General features: G+C 39.0%; 2 protein-coding genes across 3 annotated transcripts in view; one reads left to right on the forward strand and one right to left on the reverse strand.

Moving 5' to 3' along the window:
• The window catches only part of LOC111322714 (fibroblast growth factor receptor-like 1), a 26,781-nt gene extending 26,497 nt beyond the window's left edge, over positions 1–284 (reverse strand). For both annotated transcript variants that reach the window (XM_088728879.1, XM_088728885.1), the window contains exon 1: positions 154–284. In XM_088728879.1, coding sequence (XP_088585005.1) covers positions 154–241 — 88 coding nt within the window. In that variant the 5' untranslated portion in view covers positions 242–284. The remainder of the gene's footprint in view (positions 1–153) is intronic.
• Positions 1–14,280, forward strand: part of LOC111322726 (fibroblast growth factor receptor-like 1) — a 20,908-nt gene extending 6,628 nt beyond the window's left edge. Inside the window, 8 exon segments of the mRNA XM_088728811.1 lie at positions 1,916–2,087; positions 6,630–6,983; positions 7,300–7,332; positions 7,943–8,233; positions 8,761–9,138; positions 12,279–12,365; positions 12,956–13,102; positions 13,400–14,280. Coding sequence (XP_088584937.1) covers positions 1,916–2,087; positions 6,630–6,983; positions 7,300–7,332; positions 7,943–8,233; positions 8,761–9,138; positions 12,279–12,365; positions 12,956–13,102; positions 13,400–13,851 — 1,914 coding nt within the window. The 3' untranslated portion in view covers positions 13,852–14,280.
• The last annotated feature ends 510 nt before the right edge of the window (positions 14,281–14,790 follow it).

Below are 14,790 nucleotides of genomic sequence, written 5' to 3' on the forward strand. Positions count from 1 at the left end.
ATGCATCGTCAAGCGTGAACTCGTAACAACAATCGGATGAAGCGTCCTCTTCGCTCTTATAAAGCTATGTGAAGAGTTTGCTTCAAGGCAGGGTAGCGATAGCATGACCTTATAACTGACAGTGGAGAATATTTAAAGCGGACTGACACCAACCTGAACACGCACGAGTTTCCCCTCCACTATCCAGAGAGCCCAGAACACCAAGAAGAAACGCTTTTAACATAAGCGAACTAAGAATCATGGCGACGAACTGATTTCTTGTTTCGACTGTTTTTCCGAATAATTTCTTGTTTGTAAAACACTGCGTCAGTCACCATATGTGCGTATACTGATAGATGCGTATTAGGTAAAGTTGAAACAATCACGCCGCAGAATCTCTTCTTCTTCTCATTTGTGTTGACTTCTTGGTGATAATAGCTAATAGCGCTTTAAACTAATGACGTCATGAAATTTTAGACCCCCCGCGTGACTCAGACAAACAAACTCCACTTCTTTGAGAGCTACAAGGGAATTGGCGAGTAGTTCGCTTATTCCCTTACAGTTCTGACCGAAGAGGACGGCGTTCCTGGCTCCAAATTTGAAAGAGAGCCGGAAGAATATACTGAAGACCAGCTAAAACGGTGGTTAAAATGTAGGGGCTTAAAATTAAGCGGTAAACGAGAAGATCTTGTACAGACTGTGTGAGATGCGGGAATTATCACACCCTTCATCCGGCAATCGATCATGGAAATTGGTTTGCTGCCAAAGTTCTTCAAGAAAATTCGAGAACACTCAGGGCGCTTTCCATTCGACCACAAATTCCGGAAATTCTGGGTGGGGGAGTGAATGGAACAGACAATTCCCGCAATTTCATTCCGGAATTTGGTAGAAATCGCCTCTGCAGTCAAAAGAATGGTTTTGCCAGCGGATCCAAACTTCGAAAAAGATTACACCAATGCTGCAGAAAATTTAATAATTACTGATATGCTAATTCCCAATCCACTTGAAGACCGTGAACAACTTCAACTCGTCGCCGCCGTTTGGGTTGTACGGCATATCGAGACCGGATGTTCGAACTTTTGGGGTTTCTTTACGTAAAAAGTCACTTATACTACACGTGAAATCTAACGCCTAAATGGTCAATTTCTTAACATTTCCGGAACCAAGGAGTATAGCGGTGTCCTATTCTTACCTATTTTTAGTCGTATGAACTTTCCTTGAAGAAACAAAGAAGTCTCTAATATTTTGCGTGACCTGTTCCGAGGTTAGGTAGTCTCCCTCGAAGCCGTTTTTTTGGATGTCACGCAACGTTGCGTGACATCCAAAAAAAAAAAAAAACGGCTGCGAGGGAGACTAGAGGTTAGGTTGACTCTGGAAAAATCCCCCACGTACTACTAACCGATCGAAACGAGCGTTAATCTTGGCAAGCACTTCCCTCTATCAAACGGAAGCTTGTGTGTCTCAGCCTTGAGGGGTAATTTGCTTTGTTTTTCCGATCATTTCTCTTTCCTCGCGTGAACTCGATCTTTCAAGAGACAGATCGCCTTACAGAAAGATACTCTTCCGTATTAAACAAGCTTTCATAAAATAATAGCACATTTTGCCCTAAGCCGGGTTAGAACTTTCTTTACTTGCCGTATATGTAGGTAAATTCAAATAAATAGTGATGTACATTGTTTCATTTCAAATAAGCTCAATATGTGTGGGATATCTTGTTCTCTTCTGACCGTCTACTAGTAGAGTTTTGATTTTGATATAGACTTGAAGGTTTTGATCATAGTATGATTGTGTACGTGATCTAGCAAGTGATCGCATCCGGAGGTTGACCCTAAAGTCATGGACATAATCCCAAAGTTGTCAACTAGTATTCGGTGTAAATTTAGTAACTAGATTTTCCTTCTCTATAATCTTACCCCAAATCCCGCTTTGCGAATAGGTTGGTTTTCTGGAAGGCAAACTTACAGGAGAGGCTACCTCACTGCGAATGCAGCCGATACGCTGCAACAGAATTAGATTTACCAGCTTCGATCCAAACATGGACGACACAATTTCAATTGTCTTAGTGTTCCTTCTCTGTATGGCTTTGATTCCTTCCAGAGCATATTCAGGTATGTATCACGGGGAAAGCTTTTAAGGGGAACATGAAAATGGGCTGAACGGAGGCTTATACTATTTTGCGAAACGAAACGAAATTGTATTATTTTGCGAAACGAAACGAAATTGTACTATTTTGCGAAACGAAACGAAATGAAATTTTGCCAAATGGCGTTTTTTCGCCTTTATTTAGCAAATATGTCCTCTTCGTCGGAAACAAATGTGTCTACCAATAAAATGATCAATATTTCTAAGAGCCTAATCACCTCTCATTTTATTGACCATAATAGTACTTGTTTCGCAAAGTAGAAATTTTGACAGAATGACTATTTTGCGAAATGGCGTTTATTCGCCTTTATTCAGCAAATATGTCCTCTTCGTCCGAAACAAAATGTTTCCACTAATAAAATGATCAATATTTCTAAGAGCCTGGTCACCTCTCATTTTATTGACCATAGTAGAATTCGTTTCGCAAAGTAGTAATTTTGACAGAATTACTATTTTGCGAAATGGCGTTTTTTCGCTTTTATTTAGCAAATATGTCCTCCTCGTCCGAAACAAAATGTGTCCACTAATAAAATGATCAATATTTTTAAGAGCCTGGTCACCTCTCATTTTATTGACCATAACAGAACTCGTTTCGCAAAGTAGTAATTTTGACAGAATTACTATTTTGCGAAATGGCGTTTTTTCGCTTTTATTTAGCAAATATGTCCTTCTCGTCCGAAAAAAAATAAAATGATCAATATTTCTAAGAGCCTGGTCACTTCTCATTTTATTGCCCATAATAGAACTCGTTTCGCAAAGTAGTAATTTTGACAGAATTACTATTTTGCGAAATGGCGTTTTTTCGCCTTTATTTAGCAAACATGTCCTCTTCGTCCGAAAAAAAATGTGTCCACTAATAAAATGATCAATCTTTCTAAGAGTCTGGTCACCTCTCAATTTATTGACCATAATAGAACTCGTTTCGCAAAGTAGTAATTTTTACAGAATTACTATTTTACGAAATGGCGTTTTTTCACCTTTATTTAGCAAATATGTCCTCTTTGCCCGAAACAAAATGAAAGACAACTACTTGTTTTTGTTCTCGATTGCTCTTTATTGGCTCGGAGTTTACTCTTTATTGTTGTTATAATTCTGTTTTCTTTTCTGCTCTGTATTCCTTGTATTTTGTTCTGTTCTATTTATGGTTGCCGCAACTCGATTTTATAGCTGACCAACAAGCCACATCCGTGACTGGCAATTCCAGCCGAACTCAATTAACGCTCGATGTTTGGTCAAACTGCAAGGAAAATACGTTATAAGGTGACCAGAGGTGACCAGGCTCTTAGAAATATTGATCATTTTATTAGAGGACACATTTTGTTTCGGACGAAGAGGGCATATTTGCTAAATAAAGGTGAAAAAACGCCATTTCGCAAAATAGTAATTCTGTCAAAATTACTACTTTGCGAAACGAGTTCTATTATGGGCAATAAAATGAGAGGTGACCAGGCTCTTAGAATTATTGATCATTTTATTAGTGGAAACATTTTGTTTCGTACGAAGAGGACATATTTGCTAAATAAAGGTGAAAAAACGCCATTTCGCAAAATAGTAATTCTGTCAAAATTACTACTTTGCGAAACGAGTTCTATTATGGTCAATAAAATGAGAGGTAACCAGGCTCTTCGAAATATTGATTATTTTATTAGTGGAAACACTTTGTTTCGGACGAAGAGGAGATATTTTCTAAATAAAGGTGAAAAAAACGCCTTTTCGCAAAATAGTCATTCTGTCAAAATTACTACTTTGCGAAACGAGTACTATTATGGTTAATAAAATGAGAGGTGATTAGACTCTTAGAAATATTGATCATTTTATTAGTGGACACATTTTGTTTCGGACGAAGAGGACATATTTGCTAAATAAAGGCGAAAAAAGGCCATTTCGCAAAATTTCGTTTCGTTTCGTTTCGCAAAATAGTACAATTTCGTTTCGTTTCGCAAAATAGTATAAGCCCTGAACGGAAATATTATGATGCGTAGAAGCGTCAGTAAATGTCAGAGCGAGGCTTTGTGGTATGGTTACTAAATCAGAGAAAATTTCCCATACTACTGATTCTGTTTAGGATCAGTTACAAAGCCGTAGTTTAATGTGTTAAGAAGAGGCTTTGGCACAATGGGAAATAAATGTTTGAGATGAAGAGATCATGCCAGTTGTAAGGTTCTAATGTTCTATTTCCGGTTTCCACTTTTCACTTTCACCATCACAAAAGCCATTCAACTAATTAATCCAGCAGTCTCGCACTAATATTCAGGTCTGAGTGATGTTTAGTGCGGGAGATATTCGAAGAAGTGTTTGACTCAAATTTATATGGCTTTGTATGGAGACGCCATGTGGGGCACAAAGATGGCGGCCGGAAGCGTCATCGAGTTTCGCTATAAATAGCATGTAATCGTCCTTTGAGGGCTCATAAACATCTATATGAGTTCTTATTCTCTTTCTAGGACTGTTCAGATTGCGAAATCTCAGCGGATAAATCACTTTTTTCCTCGGCCGTCATTTTAATATCGTATCACGCAAAAGCTTTGAAATATCACAAGACGAAAAAACCCTATCAAACTAAAGACTTATGAACTAAAATAAAATCTCAAAGGGATTGATAATCTTTATCTTTCAATTTTGAAGAAGTCACGTGAAAACCAAGAATCAACCCAACTTCTACTTCCTTCATGCGTTGTTGTTCGAAATTCTGCGTTGAACTTTGATTCATTGACTCAGTTTGTGACTGACCAACCGCGAACGATAAAGTTTTCGCAGTTTTCAGGAAAATGTAATAAATACCCAAGAGCAACCTACAGCATTCATAATTCGCTAACCTGTTACCCTAGAGGCATGCTTATCTAATATAAATATTTTCAAACTCAATTTAAAGGTACAAGAAAAAAAAAAAACTCTTACCCAGTTCTTGAATTCCTGTCCATTGCTTCCCTTCTGGATCCTGTCCAGCTGTGTCATGCCCTCTGTCTACTCTTCTTTTTTATTTTCCTTAACTGAGTATGTGCTCTTTTGTCGTTCAATTTCGTCTTTCCTTCGGGCTGGCATTCCATCGCTACCAAGTTTTCATGGCTTTTACCAAGGGTAGAAGAACACAGAACAGGTTATCACAACAGAATGTGCTGCACATAAAATTAATCGCCTTAGAGTAACCTTGAAACGTGCAAATGTGAGATTTGGAATTGTTCCCAAAGAAACTAGTTAGATTTTTAGGTTTTAAAAAATGAAGTGCGTAGAGAGTAGCTAACTCATTCGCCTCGACGAAGGGCTAACGCTCAAAACGTCAGCTTTTATAATCGTAAAGTAACGGTGGCCAATTTACCATTTCAACTTTGTTGATATATTGAAATTAACTCACAACTATGTTAACCTTGTAGTCTGGAAATGTTAAATATGCAAATAAGCAAGTAAGTCTTAAGCTTACTCACTTGTTTCTTAACTTGGTAGTCTGGAAATGTAGAAATGGGGAAATTTGGGAATCTGGAAACGTGGAGATGAGTTTTTCTATTATTCCGATGTATTTTAACTTGGTACCTTTTAACTTGGTAATCTTAAAATGTGGAAGTCTGGAGATGTGGAAATTCTGCAAATATACTGATCAAACTTGAAACTTTTTGGGCAAGACACATCGTGAAACATTAAGCCATAAAACCACATGGGGCCCACACAAGCGGCGTGTCTGGTCGTTTGTTCGAAATATAAAGAAATGTATGGGACAATATTGAAGAGTCGTAATATCGTAAACTTATATCGAGAAATGTCTATGTTAAGGCTCAAAATAAATGTAAACCTACCTCACTTGCCGTATATTGTCGTTTCTGTGGTTCTAAATGGGGAATTTGAGCGATTTGGTAGATTTTGCGTTGACTGTTACTCTGACTGTATAAGAAGTAAAGTAAAGTATATACAGTAAAGTAACAGTCAACACAAAATCTACCAAATCGCTCAAATTCCCCATTTAGAACCACAGAAATGACAATACACGGCAAGTGAGGTAGGTTTACATTTATTTTGAGCCTTAACATAGACATTCCTTGATATAAGTTTACGATATTACGACTCTTCAATATTCTCCCATACATTTCTTTATATTTCAAACAAACGACCAGACACGCCGCTTGTGTGGGCTCCCTGTGATAAAACCAACAAAGTAGTTTTCAAGAGAAATCTTAATTATTCTCTGGTCACATTTAGGATCCATACTGTCTACGCCGCGTAACATCAAATTTATAGATACTTCGTGGTTTAAAAGAGATCATGAGGATGGGAATATTTAAAGGCGTCAAGCCCTAAGGAGAAATGTGCAATACTTCTTACTTCGAAAGCGCAATTATCTCGACTGTATTGTTTAAAATCCGTCTCCGGCATGGCATTATCCCTTAGCATAGCTAAACCAAGTTCCAATGTTTGTTACTATACGCGTAGGGTTTTCCTTTCCTTTTGACTCTACAGCTAATAAAAAACAATTAATAATATATGACTGACTTGGAATATCAATTATTCAATCTTTATAGACAGTTATCCACCACGTGTTCGAGGCACTCCGAAACTACAGTATGTCACTCGATTAGGAAGCATAAAACGTTTAAGATGTGCTGTGACGGGGCTCCCTCCACCGTCTATCACATGGATCAAAAACGACCAGCCTTTCCACCAGTCGGAAAGGATAAGAAAACTAAACAAGGACAAAACTATAAAGATCAAAGGAGTTTGACTTGAGGACCGAGGTAACTACACCTGCATTGCTGAAAATCCTCTAGGTAAAGTCAACCTGACGCTCCAGCTACACGTGCCTCATGATGAAAATCTGACAGCTATTGATTCACGATCAGCAACTAGAAGGCTTACAACTGAGCATCAGGCCAGAGGTAAGCAAGCAGGTAAGATCTACAGAGGAGCACTTAATGAGTTTGTTCTTTTTGGTTTGCCAAAGCAACCCTAATACTTTGGTGACTGTTCATAATTTGCTGATTGTAGTTTCCTTGTAATGATTTTTGCTTGAATATAAAGACATAAAAAGGACTGCGGATACGCTTTTGGCGACTTTTTGACACTTTGCACCCTAAGCTCAGAGTACGTACATGTATCTAAGCCGGCATATCTTAACAAGACTAAACACCATTATATCCCCAAACCACAATTTTGGAGGTTCAAGGTCTTAAGTAACGATCTCTCTATTTTCAGATGTAACGACAGATCTCAAGACAACGGAATCCAGTAAGTAGCTGTACTTTTTTATGATTGTTTTGGGTAACTAGCGGATGAAAGTTCATCGAAAGAAGCTGTGGTTATTGTACTGGGCCAAACGCATAGCCCTCTAGTGAAAAGAGGCAATGAATACAAACAAACAGGAGTGAGGCATAAGCGGAATAGATATAAGAAAAAAAGTGACCCTTCGTTAACACCATTAGTCGAAACTAAAATCAAACACTCGAGTTGAGCACTGATGGAACAGAGCAGGAGTCATACTTGTAACTGGACAGTGTAATAAGGAAGTTATCGCGTTACAAGTGCGCAGAATGCTGTCTCGCACCTCGTAGAGCTAATTGTTCCTTCTTATATAACCGATGGCTAGTTTGTTTTGTAATTTTTTTGAAATTTTTGATTAATTGGAAACAGGTCTTCGTGTCCTCCAGTTGTCTGCAATTATCCTCGTGATTAGAAAATCGGACTCCAGCTTCGCGTCGGCGTTCGTTCGATTTTGTAATCATTCATGTGATCACAGACCAAATTGGACTTCACTTAGTTCTATGATTATTATTGGTAGGTAGGTACGTAGGTAAGTACGCGCTTCATAAATTTTTCGTTGATTGTTTTCGCACTTTAGCAGGAGCACCAGTATTTAGCGATCCAAACTTGCTGAAGAGATCATTCAGGGCATGGCCTGCATCACACTCCATACGACTGAAATGTCGAGCAACTGGTGCACCACCGCTCAAATACAAATGGTTAAAGGACGGAAAGGTCGTACAAAAGCGACGTTTGGGTCCATATGGTAATACCTCCATTTGGTACTTAAAACTGCGCGATCTTGTACCCACTGATTCTGGGAGATACACTTGTCTAGTATCAAATCATTATGGATCAATAAATCACACCTTTACTCTTCAAGTTGTTGGTAAGTCCAGCAAATGAACTTATAATTTAATCTGTATGAAAATGTAAAAAACAACTCGATCAATGATTGGAAAACTTTTTTCTGTGTTTATTTTGCTTTTTTTCTGTTTTGTTTTCACTTAACAAATGAAAAAAAAGTGCGTGAGTTTTGTATAATTTTAGACTGAGAGAGTGTGTTAATTCCAATCCGCTTCAAGAGGGTGACATTCCTAGGGGGAAAACTGTCGTATTTTAAGTAGAGAATGGTGACATTTACAGTTCAGAGAGAAGAAAAGATATAAAAAAAAAAAAGCCTCAGGACTGTATGATAATAAATGGCGATATCGATATAGGCAGACAAAAGAGACAGTACACCATTCCCTATGATATCAACAAGTTTTTCGTGCAATTTGGGACACACAAGAACTCGTAATTTTCCAGATGTTGCAAATTTGTCAGCGTTTGAAAATTTGTTTGCTGGCTTGTGATTGGCACATCATGTCGAAATCAAGTATCCTCACTTCAAAACTATTTCCCTTTTCTTAACAGCTAGACCCCGGTCAGCTCCAATCCTACAAACCAATCTTCCAAAGAACAAAACTGTGAAGGTTGGAGATAACGTGACATTTACCTGTATTGTTCTAGTTATTGGAACTCTCCCGGATTTCAGATGGCTTAAATGGAACAAAACCGTCACTGCTATGCCTAAAACTTACAAAGACATCTTAAATGGATCATATCGACTTATAGACCCATACTATTACAGGACTGTTAAAGTTAAAAGTAATTATGGTGTTGAGGTGACTATTGTAAATGTGACCGAAGATGATTTTGGACTCTACACTTGCTATGCGAGCAATCATATCGGCAGGAATTTCAGGAGTGCATACCTTATCAACTATGTGAAACCCACGGTTCCTGTGACAGGTGAGTACCTTTTTTAAGCACGCGCTGCAAACTTTCTCATAAGCGCACCTAGCGGAGTGACTGTTCTTTAAGTAAAGCATTCTGCATAGTTACTAAAGGGTACTTCTCAGAAACGTTCTTACTTAACTTGTAAATATGGTTTGTATAATGTTGTTTTAAATCAATCAATATCTCATTTTAGCAATCACTTTTCTTCTCGAAAGTGTATGGCAGGGTAGGGAGAATCACTTCTTAATCACTATTAGGAGTTAAATGGTTAAGAACTGTGACGAATCTTAGAATAACTGCCATCATTACCACTGTCGCATAGGCGGGCAGCCAATCGCTGCTGCAGAATGCAATTTTGCAATTACATCCAAAACGATTTCAGGAGTGCATTCCTCATCAAAGATGTGAAACCCACCGTTCCTGTGACAGGTCGTACCAGTTTAAACACGGCACCGCAAACTTTGTCATATATGCACATAGCGGAGCGACAGTTCCTTTGGGTCAAGCATTCTCCATAGTTACTAAATGTAAACGATGATGTTTTTTAATTTGACACTTACTTTTAAGCATTCATATCGGGAACGATTTCGGGAGTGCATTCCTCGTCAAATATGTGACGGATAAGAACCTGTTTAATACCAACCTCGTTCCCAGGGCCTTTTCCCTTAGTTGGAGTTGGGGCGAGAACGAGGTTGGTTCAATACACTTTCACTCATGCTCTCCCAATGACCTACATTGTGGACACAGCGGAAATACGAGTGCCCATGTTCCACTATTCGAGCCATTTGAGTATTCAGGGCTACGATTCTTCTTCTGCAAATATAATAAGCAGACGCGGATTTTTCCGCCGAGACAACAGACTTTTTCTCCAAAGGGTTACCTTCTGGGGAGGCGATGACAAGAAACGCTGAAGCGATAACAGGTACTACGAACTTCGTAGCCATGCTACAGCTGTCCAACTTCAGTCACTAAATTCACAACTGTTACTAAAATACTGCTTTTTTGAGTAAGATATGTGACGGAGGAGGTTTGACAGAACTTTTCATGAATACTACCCTGGTCCCAGAGGTTCTCTTCTCTCTACCGAAGTACGAGACTTTTCGGCGCGAAGCGCCGACCAACGAGCTGTAAAGCAGCGAGCGGAGAGAACCTCTGGTCAGGACCGTTGAGAATCTCACCTTCATGCCACCAAGCTTCGGGTGACAGCCATCAATCACGCCCCTTTCCAACAACCAATCAGAGTAAAGTATTAAAATACCTCTGGGGGTACGTGCATGTAGTGTTTTTACTTGTATCTGGGGTAGGGGTGGGGAATATACTTTGTTTCGTGTCAGTATTTACAATATCTGTCAAAATAATAGCCTGCGAAGCAAGCCCTGGGGGAGAGGAGGGGGGATTGGGAAGCAAGCCCTGGAGGAGAAGAGGGGAATTGGGGCGAGGGGAGAAGGAGGCGCGACGCAATTGACGCGACGCAAGAGATGTGCGACGAAAACATTTAAACGAGTTCGCAACCCCAAAAGTAAAAGAAAGATTATTTCCACGACTAATGATAGTGCTGAAAGGGACGAAGAAGCTGTATTCGTAGGGCAACCTCGGAATACAATGATTAGCGCAGAAATTACAAACTCGATCAAATCGCTTGCTTTCGTTTTTCTCAGTATCGATGGATCTTTGGTGCGGCACAGTGCAATTGATTCTTTGTTGATCTCCACATAGGTCTAGTCGATTATCTTAGCCTTGAGTTCGGGATGCTTCCACACAGAATTTATCACTTCATTGTATTCTTGTGAACAAATTTGTCTTACAATGCTAAAACCATTTTTTGCGCTAACTATTTTCTTAACTAGACCAGACGGATAGTAAATGCGTACCTAAGAAGAGAAGCAAAGAAAATCAATAATATGCTCACATACTTCTAGCAACATATACTAACTGCAAACTTCTCACCTCCGTAGGTGATGCATTCCGAGGTTGCCCAACGAACAGAGCTTCTTCGTCCCTTTCAGCACTATCATTAGTCGTTGAAATAATCTTTCTTTTACTTTAGGGGTTGCGAACTCGTTCAAATGTTTTCGTCGCTGGTGAACTCGGTGCTCTTGCGGTTCTCGGTGATTTACAAGGAGAATCTTTCGCACATCTCTTGCGTCGCGTCAATTCTCCGACATCTATGTTTACTACTTTGTATTTATTCCTGAACTCTTGTAATTCTTCGGATTGACTAAGTGCCTTTTCATACTTTAGGACAGCCCTGTAGCACTTTTTACAGAGCACTTGTGAGATCTTGGAATTGTTTTCAACTTTGGCGTTCACAACAAGCCTAAAGCGGCGCAGAAAATCTCGATTCTTCTCGGTGAAAATATTCAATTGAGAATAGCCATTTATCTTGACGTTTTCGTTGCAAAATCGGCAATAATCGTTTGCCCGAGGGAAGTAGATTTTAATCGGGGTTTTTGTTGGAGTTCGTACTACGTGCGAGCTTGTCATTTGGCACGTGTAACAATTATTTTGACAGATATTGCAAATACTGACACGAAACAAAATATATTCCCCACCCCTACTCCAGATACAAGTAAAAACACTACATGCACGTACCCCCAGAGGTATTTTAATACTTTACTCTGATTGGTTGTTGGAAAGGGGCGTGATTGATGGCTGTCACCCGAAGCTTGGTGGCATGAAAGTGAGATTCTCAACGGTCCTGACCAGAGGTTCTCTCCGCTCGCTGCTTTACAGCTCGTTGATCGGCGCTTCGCGCCGAATTCTCGTACTCCGGTAGAGAGAAGAGAACCTCTGGGACCAGGGTACATGAATACGGCAACCTTCTCTGTTTTGATTTGGGCTTATCCCTGTAAATAAAAACAAGCAATGAGAATTTTTAAAAATCCCGCCATTTTGCTTTGATAGTGTCACATAGTGAGACATTGTAGTTCCCATTCCTCTGTTGGCGTAAATTTCGGGCTAGTCACAAGAATACGTACTCATGTTGCCGCTGTGTCCACTTTGTGTATTCTTCCAAATAATGTAACCTCTCGGAAATCCCCGCACACACGCAAATGGATGACGCTTTGAGACTTCCTCGGAAAGAAGACTGTAAATAGAATGTTGCCTTTGTCTGGAGTTCGTGTTTTTAAAGCGTTTGCCTAAATTTTCAGCCCATACTAGTTGTGACCTCAACGGAACAATCTGCGATGAACCTGGGAGTACGCTTTCTCCTCCTAACACGGAACACACTAAAAATGGTATGTAAAGTCTCAGTGCTAAACATGTGGTAATTCGTAGACTTCTTAAAAAACGCTGGTAGGGCGAGTGAGACAATGAAATAGGTTGAGTCTCTGCTAAAATGTGTGGGATAGGCTTTAAATTTTAATGAACTACAGAAATTCCTTACAAACCAACGCTCTTAATCTCTCCTATTACAATATTACTGTTTTTGTGGATATCGCCCTAATTCTTAAAGTTGGACCAACAGACCCAGTGGAGAATTTAAGAGCCGGGGTTTTTCGTGGTGATCAGCGGTAATCAAAATTAACATTTACTTCTGGTGGACTATTTGGTATCTTTTAAGCCACGTCGAGAGAAGTCATATGAATGAAACTATACCGTATTCCAATGCAGCGAAGCCAAATATGAGAAGTAGGCGCATAATGCGAATGATTAGGAGAGAGGAATTCAAAGTGCACCAATCTGCTGCCACTTGTACCAAAAAAACACCAACTTATATCATCAAAATCATGCACTCAGTTTTATCTTTGATTTTTAATCAGGTCTATCCTGACTTCTAGTGTTCGTGATGTCTTTGACGATAACACATGATAACCTTGTAACGTAGGTCGTTCACCAGATAAGAAGACTCGGAATGCTCTTCTCCCTGGAATGCTCTCAGTATGCTTGCTAATTATTGTGGCTGTTGTCATCGTTTTCTGTTGGTGCCGTCGATCGAACCGAATCATCAAGAAACCTTCAGCTTTACTGTCAAGTAAGTTAAATTTGAAATGTAGACGTCGGCAGCTGTTTTTAGGAGGTTTAATGATCTTATTTTTGTTACATCTTAGTCTGTATAGGTTTTGGAGTGAGAGTCGACAGCTTGCGTTTCTGAGGAAAAAGAAAATAACCAGATAACGTCCTTTCTTGTCATTATAAGCTAGCCAGCTAACCAGCTTATTCTTGTGTTAGTATCATTTGTGTTTTCAATGGGATTGATTTTAAATTCTACTCAGATGATTTTTGAGATAAACCTTTAAGCTAATAACACACCCTTATTTTCTTCTTTCAGAAGCTGAACTTGAATACGATGCTTTCATCATTTTCAGCTCCCAAGACTCGGATTGGGTGATTAAAACTCTAATTCCAACTCTTGAAGAAAAACACCATTTTCAATGTTGTGTACACTACAGAGATTTCGTTGTTGGAGTACCTTTTCGCGAAAATATGGTCAACAGTGTTTACATATCTAGAAAGACAATAGCTGTTGTGTCTAAGAACTTTTTTAAAAGCAGCTATTGTGGTTCAGAAATGGAATATGCCCTCCATCGACTTATGGAAAGGAGAGATGATAGTGTAGTCGTTATTAAACTTGATGACGTTGATAGAGCAAAACTTCCTAAGGAGCTGCAAAAAAGGAGCTACATAGACTATCGAAAGAATGTTGAAAAGGATCACTGGGAAAGAAAATTGGTTAATTGTTTAAAGATTCCGAACGATCAGCCACAAGAACAGATTTTGTAATAAGCTTTCTTTGTCTATGCATTCACTAGCTCCAACGTTGGAAATATATTAGTAGACAGGTGAAATTTTTTACTGGTGCTGAATCTATTTACTCTCTACTTTCCTTCTGATTTCTTGTGCTTTCAAATGAAACATCGCCCGCATACATTCGTTAACGCTTCCCAGGATCATTCAATCTTGGTATACAATGTGTAACATTTTTATAAAGCGGGCAGTCTTGTTGGAAATTTGAAGTGTCTGAAGCCAGAAACAAGAGATGATGCTTAAAACTAATCTGTAGAGGAATTAGGAAGGAAAAGGGTCTTTTTCATCATTTATATATTTACTGTATGTATAGTGAATCAGAACTCAGTCAAATCACAAAATCTTATGAGACCTTTAACGAGTTTTCATACTAAGAATGTCATGAAATTCTTTTTTTTTATATATTAATCTTTGCTATCATTTATTTTGGACAGACCCTGTCTATACACAATCGGTCTTAGGTGAAATTTTAACTTTGTTGGATGGAAAATGGGTACCAACAGATGCATGTTTTCATTACACTTTGAGGTTTTAAACTAGCAGATTGCAGCTCCTTAAAAAATACTGACTTTCATGAATGAATTTTTTTAGTGCAGCAGAAGAAAGAGCAGTAACTCTGAAAGATATCGTAGGTAGTTTTCCGGTTACAGCTCTTGACCTGGGGATTCCAGTGAAATCTGGGGGGCGTTACTGTGAGGACGAGGCATGGCGCTTTTGATCAACGGATAACCAGAATACCTTTCGAGATTGTCGCGTGCACCTTTGTCCATTTTAGATTCTCTTTATGGTGGCCAACTCACATTATCAGCTATGTTGATAAAATCTATTTCTACTCACAAAGTAGTAAAATAAAAGTTAAAAAAATTAAGCATTAAAACTATTTTGGAACACAAAAAACCTGCCAAATCACCAACT

The sequence above is a fragment of the Stylophora pistillata genome, chromosome 1 (genome assembly GCF_964205215.1).
Source record: "Stylophora pistillata chromosome 1, jaStyPist1.2, whole genome shotgun sequence".
Lineage (NCBI taxonomy): Eukaryota > Metazoa > Cnidaria > Anthozoa > Scleractinia > Pocilloporidae > Stylophora > Stylophora pistillata.